This window comes from Urocampus carinirostris, chromosome 20 (genome assembly GCF_059441175.1).
Source record: "Urocampus carinirostris isolate Australia breed hairy pipefish chromosome 20, RoL_Ucar_1.0, whole genome shotgun sequence".
Classification (NCBI taxonomy): Eukaryota; Metazoa; Chordata; class Actinopteri; order Syngnathiformes; family Syngnathidae; genus Urocampus; species Urocampus carinirostris.
Window position 1 is genome coordinate 1776947 of NC_142368.1, and position 15647 is coordinate 1792593.

The 15647-nt window shown below is 46.2% G+C and overlaps 1 protein-coding gene across 1 annotated transcript; it reads right to left on the bottom strand.

Moving 5' to 3' along the window:
- Window positions 1-3291: 3291 nt before the first annotated feature.
- On the bottom strand, window positions 3292-14397 carry ddhd1b (DDHD domain containing 1b). Its single transcript, XM_088325379.1, has 13 exons — window positions 13556-14397; window positions 12448-12624; window positions 11186-11314; window positions 10973-11120; window positions 10797-10906; window positions 8215-8321; window positions 7880-8136; window positions 7363-7438; window positions 6946-7095; window positions 6794-6858; window positions 6477-6655; window positions 6134-6397; window positions 3292-5133 (listed from the first exon to the last, which is right to left on the bottom strand). Exons 1-13 carry the CDS (start codon window positions 14163-14165, stop codon window positions 4940-4942), a joined length of 2466 nt encoding a protein of 821 aa, XP_088181505.1. The 5' UTR covers window positions 14166-14397; the 3' UTR covers window positions 3292-4939.
- Between the last annotated feature and the right edge of the window lie 1250 nt (window positions 14398-15647).

The window sequence follows — 15647 nt, forward strand, 5'->3', positions numbered from 1 at the left end:
ACAAGTGCAGTTCATTCTATCTGGAAAATAATGGCAGAAAAATGAGCTGCCAGGACTGACAAACGTGGGCTCTGCTGGTCCACACTTACAGCAATATGCGATTGGGGATAAAGGATCAAAAAACGGGTCGTAGCCAGAGACAAACAGGAGCAAAAACGGGACAGGTGGGAGTCAGAGTCCAAAAAGGCTTGCCTAGAGTTACCGGAGATTCGTAGACGGACTGACAAAAGGGGACAGACAGGAGCGGGTACAAGTACTGATCGGGAGCCAATCAGAGTCCGAGGCCGTTGGCACCAAAGGAGCGGTGCATCAATTCGGTAATCATGACATATGATATCTTGCTGCTATCACCTACTTTGTGATCATTGCGCTGTTCCTATCTATGATCCTTTTGTGTCGATGGGCTGCTGTAAACTGACATGAATTCTGCCTCAACAATGCACGCGCAGCTTGGCTACGTGAGTTGAATACAAAAGACAAAAAATAAAGTACTTTATGTATAAAAAGCATAAAAAAGCCTAATTTGGACTTATTTGAAGGATATTGATTCCTCTGAAGCAGAGTGCTTTCAATCTTGGATTGATATTTTTTGCTTTTTGTTTTCCTTATTCTAATTTCCACTTTTGGCTTGTTTTTCACAACATCGGTGTCTAAATTGGTGAGAATAGAATAATGAATTGTTGTTTTGCAGTTTATTATTAATTTATAGCACTGAAAAGTTGATATTTTGTCAGGACCAGAGCGGAAACAGGACCCAATTGCGTTACGTTTCTCACAAGTCGGGAAGCAAGTGGCTCTCGTACTTAGAACACTAAAGTGGATCTTCTGTAGTGAGAGATGGCGGAGTCAAGGACAGAAAAACAGGTCGATAGCCGGGACAGGAGAGAAAAAAAACGGGGTCGGGGTCAGAAACGGGTCGTAAGCCGGGACGGAAGAGCAGACATGGTCAGGGAAGAAACGGGTCGTCGCCGGAAACAGACGGGAGCAAAAACTGGACAGGTGGGAGTCTGGGTCGAAAAAAAGCTTGCCTAGCATTCACTGAGGTTCGCAGACGGACTGACAAAAGGCGACAGACAGGAGTGGGTTTAAATAGTGACAGGGAGCCAATCAGAGTCCTAGGCAGTTGGGCACAGGTGCTTCACATCAGTAATCATGACATATTTTTAATATATTTTATTGTTTTGCATTTTCTGGGATTTTTGTGTTGTTGTTCGACTGTTCAGTGTAAAAAGCTAAAATAAATTTGCATTTTGCAAAAATTTTTGTAGATCTCGGACTGTATTCATTTATATTTCATGTTTTCCAGTGATCCCCTATAAAAAATATGAAATTACTAAATAATGTTGTATTATTTTTGATAATATATTGTTTTAAAAACGAAAAAAATTGAGGAGCTGTTTGGGAAGGAAGCCAAAAAGCAGATTTTCTAAATAGAGCTGTCCTCTTAGGTGCAACCCAGTAGGGGGCAGTGACGCTTTACATGACAACGCCATGAGAAGCCACGAGAGTAGGCGTGTCGGCGTCATTTTCACACCCTCTTTAAAGATGTTTTCATTTATTGCGCGGTTTAGACTGCCAAGAAACATGACAATGGCAACAATTCCAAGCATTTCCAAGCACTTCACCCAAAATTCAAGCTTATTCCTGACCTTGAAAACACCTTAAAATGCAAGCATTTTCAAAGATTTCAAGCACCCGTACGAACCATGGTAATGTTCAAGTAAAGCCTTGATTTGGATGACATCTTTATTGTTGATTCGAGTTGTGAGCTGACAAAACTTCGATGAAATGAGATGACAGCGATTCAGAGTAAAGTAGAGCCCCAGGATACGATAACTGAGGAGTTGGAAAGAAGAATTCCCAGGGTAGCATTTCATGTGCCCTCTTCGTTTTTCAGGACAACCGCAAGCTCGGTTTCAATGGTTATCATGTTTTTGCTTCTCTCTTTAGCATTGCGGCATGCCTCGGGACCCATAGCGGATAAATACAGGACAAGAAAATCCATTATTGCTTGCTGACTCACTAAGTCCAAGCACGCGAGATTGAGAACTGAAAGAGGAAAGAAAAAGGCATTATGGGAAGAAGTTCAGCCAATATCTGCATTTTATATGTTGATCAAAAGATATTTGCAGGGATACCATGCAAAATAACTTAGTGTTGAGGCGGTATCGTGGGGAAAATGTCGGTCGTAAAGTGAAAAAGTCATAAGGCGGGGTCACCTTATCCCGGGGGTCCAGTGTACAGCTGAGATCAAGGCCGGAAAAACAGGAAAGAGCACAAACGGTTTCCTTGAGGGAAGTTGAAAAACATGAAATGTAAATGAACCGCATTTCTTAAGCGTTTTTAACCACTCACTGAAGACTTCCCAAAGCGCTTTACAATGCACTTCACACTTTACCTATTCACACACACCAATAGCAGTCAGACATGCAAGGCGCCTACCTGCAAATCAGAGGCATCAGGGGTTCAGTGTCTTGCCCGTGGACACTTCCACATTTAACTCAGAGCCGGGAATTGAACCTAAAACCTCTGGGTCCCGAGACGACCGCTCTACCCGTTGACACACACACTCACACACCGATAGCAAAGTCAGTCATGTAAGGCGCCTGCTTGCTTAACAGGGGCATCAGGGGTTCAGTGTCTTGCCCGAGGACACTTCCACATTTAACTCAGAGCTGGGAATTGAACCTGCAACCTCTGGGTCCCGAGACGACCGCTCTACCCGTTGACACACACACTCACACACCGATACCAAAATCAGCCATGTAAGGCGCCTGCCCGCTTAACAGGGGCATCAGGGGTTCCGTGCCTTGCCCGAGGACATTTCCACATTTAACTCGGAGGAGCCGGGAATTGAACCTGCAACCTCTTGGTCCCGAGACGACAGTTCTACAATGCTCTTCACGCTTTACGCGTTGACACACACACTCACACACCGATAGCAAAGTCAGTCATGTAAGGCGCCTGCTCGCTTAACATGGGCATCAGGGGTTCAGTGCCTTGCCCAAGGACACTTCCACATTTAACTCAGAGCCAGGAATTGAACCTGCAACCTCTGGGTCCCGAGACGACCGCTCTACCCGTTGACACACACACTCACACACCGATACCAAAATCAGTCATGTAAGGCGCCTCCCTGCTTAACAGGGGCATCAGGGGTTCAGTGCCTTGCCCAGGGACATTTCGACATTTAACTCGGAGGAGCCGGGTATCGAACTTGCCACCTCTTGGTCCCGAGTCAACCGCTCTACAATGCTCTACACGCTATACCCATTGACACACTCACACACCGATAGCAAAGTCAGCCATGTAAGGCGCCTACCTGGTTAACAGGGGCATCAGGGGTTCAGTGTCTTGCCCAAGGACATTTCGACATTTAACTCGGAGGAGCTGGGAATCGAACCTGCAACTTCTTGGTCCTAAGACGACTGCTCTACACGCTTTACCCGTTGACACACACATTCACACACCGATAGCCATGTAAGGCGCCTGCCTGCTTAACAGGGGCATCAGGGGTTCAGTGTCTTGCCCAGGGACATTTCGACATTTAACTCGCAGGAGCTGGGAATCGAACCTGCAACCTCTTGGTCCTAAGATGACTGCTCTACACGCTTTACCCGTTGACACACACATTCACACACCGATAGCCATGTAAGGCGCCTGCCTGCTTAACAGGGGCATCAGGGGTTCAGTGTCTTGCCCAGGGACATTTCGACATTTAACTCGCAGGAGCTGGGAATCGAACCTGCAACCTCTTGGTCCTAAGATGACTGCTCTACACGCTTTACCCGTTGACACACACATTCACACACCGATAGCCATGTAAGGCGCCTGCCTGCTTAACAGGGGCATCAGGGGTTCAGTGTCTTGCCCAGGGACATTTCGACATTTAACTCGCAGGAGCTGGGAATCGAACCTGCAACCTCTTGGTCCTAAGATGACTGCTCTACACGCTTTACCCGTTGACACACACATTCACACACCGATAGCCATGTAAGGCGCCTGCCTGCTTAACAGGGGCATCAGGGGTTCAGTGTCTTGCCCAGGGACATTTCGACATTTAACTCGCAGGAGCTGGGAATCGAACCTGCAACCTCTTGGTCCTAAGATGACTGCTCTACACGCTTTACCCGTTGACACACACATTCACACACCGATAGCCATGTAAGGCGCCTGCCTGCTTAACAGGGGCATCAGGGGTTCAGTGTCTTGCCCAGGGACATTTCGACATTTAACTCGCAGGAGCTGGGAATCGAACCTGCAACCTCTTGGTCCTAAGATGACTGCTCTACACGCTTTACCCGTTGACACACACATTCACACACCGATAGCCATGTAAGGCGCCTGCCTGCTTAACAGGGGCATCAGGGGTTCAGTGTCTTGCCCAGGGACATTTCGACATTTAACTCGCAGGAGCTGGGAATCGAACCTGCAACCTCTTGGTCCTAAGATGACTGCTCTACACGCTTTACCCCTTGACACACACATTCACACACCGATACCCATGTAAGGCGCCTGCCTGCTTAACAGGGGCATCAGGGGTTCATTGCCTTGCCCAGGGACATTTCTTCTTTAACCTGGAGGAGCCGGGAATCGAACCTGCGACCGCTTGGTTCCAGGGCTCTCCTCCCTGAACTACTGCCTTAAACATATCCAAAATAAATATGGAGGGACCTTGTCATCCTAAAAGATTTTAAAAATAGTGCCAGTGTAGAAAGAAAACCTCTCCTTTATGTCATTGGTCCTTGAAAGATGCGAGAGAAGCAACGCCGTCCAATAGGCAGTGAGGAGGCGTGGCCTCTGGGGAAAAAGTCTCAATTCGATTGGCTTTGGAGCTTCCATAAGGAAGGAGACCGACTGACGCCCAAAAACGAGGAAAAAAAAACTTTTCCTAATGGCACTTTTGGATTATTTTTTTTGGGGGGGGGGGCATTCCATTTTAGGAGGCCTCCGCTTCGCTATTGTCCTCGGCGACGCTCTCGGGGAGGTCGAGCGCCGGATACATGAAGGTGAGGAGGAAGAGCGCCACGTCGTACGAGCACCAATAAGCCGTGTGCGACGTCACCGCCGACCAATAGCGGCTCTCCACCAGGCCCTCTCGGAGTTCGAAGTCCATGCGGCGCTCCAGTTCCACTAAAACATAGAAAAAAATCATTAAAAAAACGGTGGACTAGGGTTAAAGGGACAGTGTGTAATATTTGACCACTAGATGCTCCTGTATTGGGTTCACCGAAAAAGAGTGCTACAAAGATCAAATACAAACTACAGAGACTCAAAGTGACCGAAACGCACCTTTTTTACTTCTAATTGTTGCCTAGCCTTATGCAAAGAAAGAAGAAAAAGAAGATAAAAGGGAAAAGAAAGTACAGAAAGCTAGGGGAAAAAAATCTGGAAAAGAAAAACAATAGACAAAAAAGGAAAAGAGGGAAAATAAAATAAAAAATAAAAGACATAGGGGGAGAAAAAAAAAAGAAATTAAGTAAGAATAAAATAAAAAAAGTATTACAATGACAATTATATTCTCATTGACATACTTGATTTATTATCAAATTCTGAGGTACAGAATTTAAAAGAATTAGGAAATAAGAAATAAGCTGCAAAAACAAAAGAAAATAGAAAGAAAATGAATGAAATGAAAATGTGAAAAAGAAAAGAGACAAAAGGGGTGAAATAAAAAGGAGAAAAAGATATAGAAAAATAAGAAAACAAGACAAATAGAAAAAAAGGATAAAAAGATTGAAGTATTATGTAGGAAAACAAAAAAAAGAAGGGAAAAAGAAGGAAATGAAAAGAGAAAAGAAAAAATAAAAAGGAAAAGAGGAAAGAGAAAAAGAAAGAAAAAGACAGTTTTTTTTAGGGTAAGGGGGTTAGTCATAGCAAGAAACAGCCAACAATCAGCTTCCTCTATGTATATCTTTATATTATAATTTGTGTATTTTTCTGACTCAAATGATAGTTTTTTTTTTTAATTAATTATTTTTTTCATACCACTGGGGGGCGCTATAAAATATAAAATGTCCCTTTAACTTATAAAAACGAGGATTTTGGCCAGGTACAGGTAGGTGACCAATCAGGGATGAGGTTAAAAAAACGGTAAGCTGTGATTGGTTGCAACGGCTGTAAAATCGCTTACAGGAGGCGTGGTCTGAGAGCAACTGGGGCGCCACCCTTCGGTTGGCACCCATCTCGTCGTCCTCGGCGACGACTTTTTCCGGCTCCTCGCCTTCGGGGGGCGCCACCTTCTCCCCCGCCGCGTTCTCCCCCGCCGCGTTTTCCGTTTCGGCACCGCGGCTCTCCGAGTCGGTCGACTCGTCCTCGACCGCGCCCACTTGCCCGCTCGACCGAGAAAACCTGGAGAAGAGGATGCCGCCGATGCCCTTCCCGATACTGGCGGCGCCTGAGAAGCAAAGGGGCAGAACCGGTTCACCAAACGAGGACCCCCTGACTCTGAATCCGGGGTCAGAATGGGCGCTCACCCATGATGCTGGCCTTGCCCAGATTGGTGATGGACTCTCCGTAGTGTCGTCGAGAGTGGGGTGGGGAAGTGGAGGGGCTGGTGAGGTTCTCCGAGTCCGGGGGGGCCACGGGTTCTTTTGTGGGGTTCAGCGGCGTGGGCCGGATCTCGTTGTAGGAGGTTGGGTTGTTGGTGTTGTACCTGTTGGGCACAGACTTCAGTTTTCAACTGGGGTTTTCCCACCAACTCCAACTAAATGGTTCTGGTGTCATGGCAGAACTTCTAGGAAGGTTCCTGATGATTTCTGGACAAGAGCAAAGATTTGCCACCTGGACTTACCAATGGATTTGAACCGGGGCGATGTTACTGTAGTGCTTCAAAACCAGAGGCTCCAATCGGTATGCCTGGAAGAAACGACCCAAAATGAAGGAACGGAATCCCAGAAGTTGTAGACCACGTTTGGAAATGAAGAATTCAGCAAAGTGACTCACCACTGGGTCTGTGGGATGGAAGATGTTGAAAAGGCGCTTACAGATGGAGGTGGGAAGGATGTGGTCCTGCACGCCGTGGTTTCCGGGACGGATGCCTCGCAGGGCCAGGAAGACCGCCAGGGGGGAGCCCATGCAGAAGAAGTTCTCCACCTGGAGCAGAGCCAAACCACATTCCAGCGTCAGACACGGGTCACACGAGGAAAAGGATTGGCCGATTCCTCAAAAAAGAGGATTAAATAATTTTCACGTGATTGGTAAGAGAAATCTTGGTCAGATCAAAGCAGTTCTTACAGTTTTTGAGATGATCAAGCACAAAATCCATCAGTCCATTTGATAGAACAACCCAAACCGGAGGTTTACTGGTCATAATGGGGAAGATTTTCGAGAAGGACCCAAAAGCCCGAAGGATGCAATTACCTTGAACTTCAAAGCCGGCACAGCAACACAAGATAAGGTCTGCAAACCTTGGAATTGGTCCTCCAAATCTCTCAGCCTGGACAAAAAAGGACAGGACGTTCAAAGAAAACCTGCGGTACTCAGGGACCAGGACTCGGGAAGCCCGTTGAAATTTAGAGTTCAACAGATACTCAAAATAAGGAGAGAATACTTTGATAAATTTGGAGCTTGCAAGCAGAACAAGAGAGGAGCATACGAAACCCTCAAGAAGCACCAATTGTTTGTTTATAGTTTAGGTAAGCCTCAAAATAGGGAGAGAAGGCATCAATGAAATCTGAGCTTTCAAGAAGAACAGGAATGATGCAAGAAGTCAACGTGTTCAAAAGCCCTTTCTTTTTATCAGATCTCATGGGTTCCGAAAAGGAGATCAGCCTAAAGGGTGTGGATATCAAAGAACAGTAACAGTGCATAATAGTCAAAATATTTTACAAGCGTCCGATTGTAAAAACAGAACAAAAACATTGAATGATTTACTTACCTGAGACGCGTCAGCCGTAGCTGCTCCTGCAGGTGTCGCTCTTGGTCGCTGGGCCACCGAGCCTCGCTCTCCTTGGGATCGGGGACCTCCAGGTGATGGAACCGCACCGGGTCCCAGCCGGTCATGATGTCGAAAGTGATGACGCATCCCAGCGAGTGGGACACGATGGAAACCTTGCCGGTTTTCTCAAAGTCGGGATTTCTCGAGCAGAAGAGCGAGTAGAGGCGGTTGAGTTCCAGAGTCAGGCCCCGGGTGATCTTCGAGGGAGAGGACAGAAACTATGTGGGTGGGGACCTTTTGTTTTTCAGAGAGACGGACATGTCCCCCGGTCTCACCTCGTCCCGGTAGAGCGGGCTGGTGTAATACATGATGTCCATGGCGCTGCTGTTCAACATGTCTCGGAGTCCACGCAGTTTGTCCGGAGTGATGGTGTCCACCGTGTCTGCGAGAAAGAAAACCGGTTGGAAACCCTTTAAAAACCTAGTTTTCAGCCAAAACCCTTGTTGGAAACCTTAGAAGCGTTTTAAAACCCTATTATTGAGCCAAAACACGAGTGGGAAACCCTAAAAGCGCTTTAAAACCCTAAATTTGATACAAAACTTAAGTCGGAAACTCTAATAGTGCTTTGAAACACAAGGTTTGAAACTCTCCGGGTGCTTTAAAACCCTAGTTTCTAGCCCAAACTCTATTTTTGAGTCAAAACCCTAGTGGGATACCCTAGATGGGCTTTAAAACCTTAATTTTGATACAAAACCTTAGTCAGAAACTCGAATAGCGCTTTGAAACGCAAGGTTTGAGCCAAAACCGTAGTTGGAAACTCTCTAGGTGCTTTAAAACCCTAGTTTGTAGACCATACCCTAGTTTGGAACAAAAACCCTAGCTGGAAACCATAGAGGTGCTTCAAGAAACTAGTTTTGAGGTGAAACCCTTTAAAGCCCTAGTTTTCAGCCAAAACTCTTGTTGGAAACCTTAGAAGCGTTTTAAAACCCTATTATTGAGCCAAAACCCTAGTGGGAAACCCTAGAAACGCTTTAAAACCTTAATTTTGATACAAAACCTTAGTCAGAAACTCGAAAAGCGCTTTGAAACACAAGGTTTGAGCCGAAACCCTAGTTGGAAACTCTCTAGGTGCTTTAAAACCCTAGTTTGTAGCCCATACCCGAGTTTGGAGCCAAAACCCTAGCTGGAAACCATACAGGTGCTTCAAGACACTAGTTTTGAGGTGAAACCCTAGAACTGCTTTAAAACCCTGGTTTTGGGGCAAAACCCAAGTTGGAAACTCTAGGGGCGCTTTAAAATCCTAGTATTGAGTTGAAACCTTAGTTGGAAACTCTACAAGTACTTTAGAAACCCAAGTTTTAAGCTGAAACCCTAGTTGGAAACTCTCTAGGTGCTTTAACACCCTAGTTTGAAGCCCATACCCTAGTTTGGAGCCAAAACCCTTGCTGGAAACCATACAGGTGCTTCAAGACACTAGTTTTGAGGTGAAACCCTAGAACTGATTTAAAACCCTGGTTTTGGGGCAAAACCCAAGCTGGAAACCCTAGAGGTGCTTTAAAATCCTAGCCTTGACTTGAAACCTTGGTTGGAAACTCTACAAGTACTTTAAAACCGTCGTAGTAAATCATGCCTATGTTCTATAAAACACTACCGATGCTTTTTACTAAAAGGACCTCGTCTAGTACACAATCCTCCAATATAGTCTGTTTTTTGTTCTACGTTGTTTCGTTGTCAAGAAATCCTCATTGGAACTGCTCTTCACCAGCTTTCTATATTTGCCCTGAAGTCTCGCTGAACCCGGATGTTGATTTGAGAATGCAGAGAAACCCTCCATACTTCAATAGGTACTTTTAGAGTAACACACTACTTTTTGAGGGGTAGAATTACTTGTTTAGATAAATAGAAACTCTAATTACCGTATTTTCCGCACTATAAGGCGCACCGGGTTATAGGGCGCACCCCCAAAAAATAGGTTTTGGTCCTATATCTTCCATACATAAGGCGCACCGGATTATAAGGCGCTACAATGGGAACATCGACAAAACAGTTAGATAGTTCAGTCCAACTTCTTACCCCCTGAACATTCCCAAAGCTTGCAAAGAAGCAAATACGTGTCTCAGACATATACGGAAACAGTGTCTGTACGATGTCACTCAAATGCATCGTTCCATCATTCGGAAGGTTAAAGTCTTGGGATTCAAAAAATGCCAACCATTCCTTAGTTTCTATTTTCTTTTTCGCTCGCAACTTTACTGTGCATATGACAATAAACACTTGGAATTGAGTTGAATTTAAAAATAGACACTCCGATTTCATCCATTTATCTGCACCGCTTATCACAGAAACATCGAGTTCAGTCTGAAACAAGATACAGGGAAAATATATGGCCGGAGTAGCTCACCAAAGTCGTTGTGTTCAATAATAATGTGCAACCATGGTCCTCTTATATCCGTGAGTGTAGTAAATCCAGGAGAGTAAAATATTTACAAATACAGTACAGAATAGTAAAATACTGTTTTCTCTATGCCGTCAACCCAACATGCTATTCACATTCATCTTTTTCGGCCAATTGCAGGCTTTGTTTTGCCCCTTTAGCCTATGCCAGCCTGTAAATGATAAAAAGGATCCGCCCCCTTTACCGCCGAATAACTTTAGCCAATAGTGATCGATTCAAATGATGATTGACACATTGGTTAGCCAATGAAACGCCGGTAAATAAATCCCAGCATACACCGCGGACGACTTCGCCTTCGGGGGAAAATCGAGTCGGCGGCTGCTTGCCTTAGTTGCGAGACTTTGCGACTTAATATTGATCCATATATAAGGCGCACTGGATTATAAGGCGCATGGTCAGTTTTTGAAAAAAATAAAGACTTTTAGGTGCGCCTTATAGTGCGGAAAACACGATATGTCTCACCTCCATCCAGCGCTAGCTTGGACCTCCACTCCACAGGAAGGAACTCCACGTGCTCCGTGGTCCGATGAGGGAAGTGCTTCTCCTCCATCTTTCTGGCCGCATCCCTCATCCTGGAAACGGTTAGCGTCAACGGCGGATAGCGTCGACGGCGGCTAGCATCAACAGTGGCAGCTTACATGCTAGTGTTCCTGATGATGCGGCCCTGGTCCATCTTCTGCCCGATGCCGTGCACCACGAACACGATGTGCGTGGTTTCGGGCGGCGTGTCCTCAGGAGCCGCCTCCTCCACGTAGCCTCGGTGGAGACGGGTGCCGCTGCTGGAAGCTGCCGGGACATGTGGATTTTATTCCAGGAACGGTAAAATGAGACTTTGAAGAAAGCTAGCGTACCTTTAGAAAAGCCTAGCTTCTGTGTGACAGTGCGGGCGATCTTGGAGGTGGTGGCGTCGCTGTAGAGGTAGACCAGGTCCACGGAGTGCCAGTCCACGTGGCTGCGGCTTAGCTTTAGACTGTGAATCGCTGCCGGGTGAGGTGAAGAACATCCTTTATTTAGCGCTGTAGCTAAAAGCATTGACTTGGACCTCGTTTTGCAGTCGCCAGTGGCGCCCTTTAGCTAGCACGGGAGCTAAAACAAACAACTTGGACTTCCTTTGGCGGTCCTTTAGCAAGCAGGGACCTACTTGGACCTCCTTTTGCAGTCACCAGTGGCGCCCATTAGCTAGCACGCGAGCTAAAACAAACGACTTGGACTTCCTTTTGCGGTCCTTTAGCTAGCAGGGATCTACTTGGACCTTGTTTTGCAGTCGCCAGTGGCGCCCTTTAGCTAGCACAGGAGCTTAAACAAACGACTTGGACTTCCTTTGGCGGTCCTTTAGCTAGCAGGGACCTACTTGGACCTCCTTTTGCAGTCGCCTGTGGTGTGTTTTAGATGGTCAGACAGCTAAAAGGACGAACATGGAACTTCTTTCTGCTTGTTCCTTTAACTAACCTGGGATCTAAAACGACCAACTTGGACCTTCTTTGGTAGTCACCAATGGTGTCCTTTATCTAGCACAGCAGATGAAGGGCCACCATGAACCTTCTTTCTCGGTCACCGGTGGTGTCCTTTACCCAACACGGTAGCTAAACCAACCTACTTGGACCTCCTTTCGTGATTTACCTAGCAAGCCATTTAAAAGGACAAACGTGGACCTCTTGTCTCGGTTGCCAGTGATGTCCTTCAGCTAGCATGGGACCTACTTGGACCTCCTTTTGCAGTCGCCTGTGGTGTGTTTTAGATGGTGAGACAGCTAAAAGGACGAACGGGGAACTTCTTTCTGCTTGTTCCTTTAACTAACCTGGGATCTAAAAAGACCAACTTGGACCTTATTTGGTAGTCACCAATGGTGTCCTTAAGCTAGCACAGCAGATAAAGGGCCACCATGGACTTCCTTTCTCGGTCACCGGTGGTGTCCTTTACCTAACACGGGAGCTAAACCAACCAACTTGGACATCCTTTCGTGATTGCGTCCTTTACCTAGCAAGCCATTTAAGAGGACCAAAGTGGACCTCTGTTCTCGGTTGCCGGTGGTGCCCTTTAGCTAACACGACAGCTCAAAGGACCCACCTGGACTTCCTCTGGCGGTTGAATGTTTACCTGGCCGATTTCTTACCATCTTTGCTGTCCACAGTGGCGGTGACAGCCTCCATCTCGTAGGTGTCCCTCATTTGCTGTCCCCGGAATCGGGCCAGGTGCTCTTGCTCGATGGCGTCGCTCTCATCCTCCTCTAGGGGGAGCCAGCTGCCATCCACGAACCACTGGCCCCTCATCACCGGGATGCGGTCTTGCTCTGTCAAATTCATTTTAAAATAATAAGACCTCTCCCAACCAATATCGAGTGATCATTGTTTTGTCCCCATCAATATTATGTAAAAAATATGCTATGTCCCCACCAATGTCTACACCAATGTCTACACCAAGCCTATGTCCCTGCCTGTGGGACAGGTTTGTGGCGTTTCACCGAATTTCTGGACTTTGATGGAGGGTTGGTGAAATGTTCTACAGACTGAAGGATAATTTATTTTATTTATTTGACTATAAAGGATTTCATATAATACAAATTGCATTTGCTGAATGCAGTGGGGATTTTTCACAGGGAAGGCTTAAGGTCAGTGTGGCCGAGACAAGAATTATGTTTACAGAAATACAAGGGGTGACGCGGGAAAAGGAGACAAGGTTTCTGATAAGCTTTCTTGTTGTGAGTCCTCTAGACGTGGCGGCGTCTTCCGGCGAGGAGGAGGTGACGTTGGCACCTGGCTTGTCCCAGGGGAGGAGTCAGCACGCCCCGTGGGAGGGGCCTATGCCCCGACGTGTCAAAAGGACTGAACACGGAAGACGGAAGACGGAGAGGGACAGCAGAGACAGAGGGGGATCAGATCGGACAACGAGAGATGGGAGGCTCGACAAGACTAATTAGACTAATTCGATAATAACTCGGCAAAATTCGATGGAATTCACTTAATAATAAATTAAGAAAATAAATCTGCCCCCGTGTGAAAATGCCTGTCTCTTGTCAATATGTTTCCCTAAATTAAGAAATGAGCATGCATTGTTAGGAGAATAAAGTTTGTGTTTGGTCAAAGGAGTCAGATAACTAATCCGAACAATTTGGTAAACACTACATTTGTAAATATAGTTTTTTCCCTAACAAGACTTAAGGTTAAGACCAAGAGGAAGGCTGCCTGGACTATCTGAGACAGGTCCAAGTGGTGATCACTTACGGTTCCAGTAGACGGGGTAGCATTCCTTATTGGCGATGTCCACTTCGTAGAGACCTCCTCTCACGCACACCGCTTGTATGTTGTCCTTCTCTGACTTTGGTTCTACAGAAGGGGGGCAGTCTTCTTTTGGATCGAGAACTTCAGTCTCCGCAGCTTCCCCGGACCGGACCTCGTCAGAGTTCTGCAGGGCGAAACTGGTGTAGGCGCTCTCGATTTTCAAGGAGTCGTGCCCCACGAAAGGTTTCCAGGTGCGCTTGTCCTCTTTGTAAAACCAACGGACCTCCTCAGGTCCCAGTTCCGTGACGATCTCGCCCCGGTGCCGAGAACTGTTGGACCGGACCCGTTTCCTGCTCGTTTCTGTTTCATAGTCTGGTGGCTGCACGTCTAGGAAGGATGGCGGGCTGGAGTAGACGTCTGGGGCCAGGCCCAGTATCAGCTCGTCCTGAGGGGAGAGCGGGCGTGTTCCTGCTGGGTCGCCGGTCCCCATCGGGTTTTCGTCGTAGCCGGACACGAAGACGTCGTTGGCCATGTCCCACTCGCTACTGCTCACCGAGTTGTTGTCGGAGCTTTGCTGGCGGATGGTAGCTCGTAGGTCCTTCATGCTGCTCATGGTTTGTTTCGCTCCAAAAGCTTTCTTCGATCTCCGCGGATCAACATCTGCACCCCCGGCCGCGACGACGTTCGTTCACGTTATGGCGTAAAATGACGACGCGACAAGCCCAACCTTTCGGATTGAAAAACAAAGCCATGACTGATAAATCACGCGACAAAGCCGAACATCCTTCGTTTCTCGTCGTACATCACCGGCAGTCGGTTCCGACGGCAATCACGGACGTACGGTTCTCAGGAGAATGACACGACGAGTTCCGGTTGGACCCGTCAAAATAAAGCGGAACAACTCGCATACACGCGGCTTCGAAATAAATCATAAAACATCTTCCCATGGGCGTACTCAGCCATGGTGCTCGAGCACCCCCCAAAATGATAGCATTTTAAAAACTATTCTTCTAAAAAAGGGACAAGATAGCCTTCAATATGATGAAAAGCACTAAATTAAAAAAGATGTGAACGATGCAGCGTCATAAATACTCAGGGTTGGGTAGGGTTACTTTAACTGGATTACTTTCAATGACTTTTGGATGACTCCAATACCAAATATGCTAATAAAAGACAAAAGAAACTCAATAGGAATAAAATGACTCCATTTTGTGCAGGCTTGGGGAGTAACGGAATACATGGAACGGCAAAAATGATGTTTGGATTTATTTTCATTTTGTTTCTGTCGCATTTTATGTTAGTTTTGCTGATCAAAGAGATCAAAGCCAGGAAAGAAAGCTTACCACGTGTTGTGAGTCATCATTTGATTCATATTTGGTTTCTTTTGTCTTTTATTAGCATATTTGGTATTGGAGTCTTCCAAAAGTCATTGAAAGTAATCAAGTTAAAGTAACCCTACTCCACTGCCTTGAAATAGTTCCGCCCATTTGATTCCTAGCACCGCTCTCCCCTCTCCTCTTGTTTGGCTAGTCCGCTAGTGTGACTTGCGGCGTAGCGGCAGAGTCTGTGGAAGCTCTAGTCTTTTACAACGAGAGAATGTAATGCAGTGGTTATGTTGAATACCATTTATTTGTTATCATCAACAGATATTCGTCTTCATTTTACCTGCATTGAATTGATTGAATCATTGTCTGGACAGTGCTGAATGATGCTAAATCACTTTGAGTGAAAACATTAATTTATTTTCAGTACCCCTACCAAGTTCGGATCTAAAATCACCTCTGCTTCAAACCTTCTTTAAGATTTTCTTTTTTTTCTACATTTAGAGAGGAATTAACAATAAAATTCTCCTTGTTTTTAATTTAAAACCCAGGTGTCAAACTCAAGGCCCACTGGCAAAACACGGCCCGCCACATTATTTTATTCGGCCCGCGAGACAATGCTGGGAGAGGCACAAGAGAAATATGAATCAAGCAATGACCTGTAGTTTTAAATCCGTCCACTGGATATCGCCAAAGCCAGGCACCACTCGCAAAGCACTTACTGTAACTGAATTTGCTGACTACCATTGATCCACCAGAGAATATTGAGGATA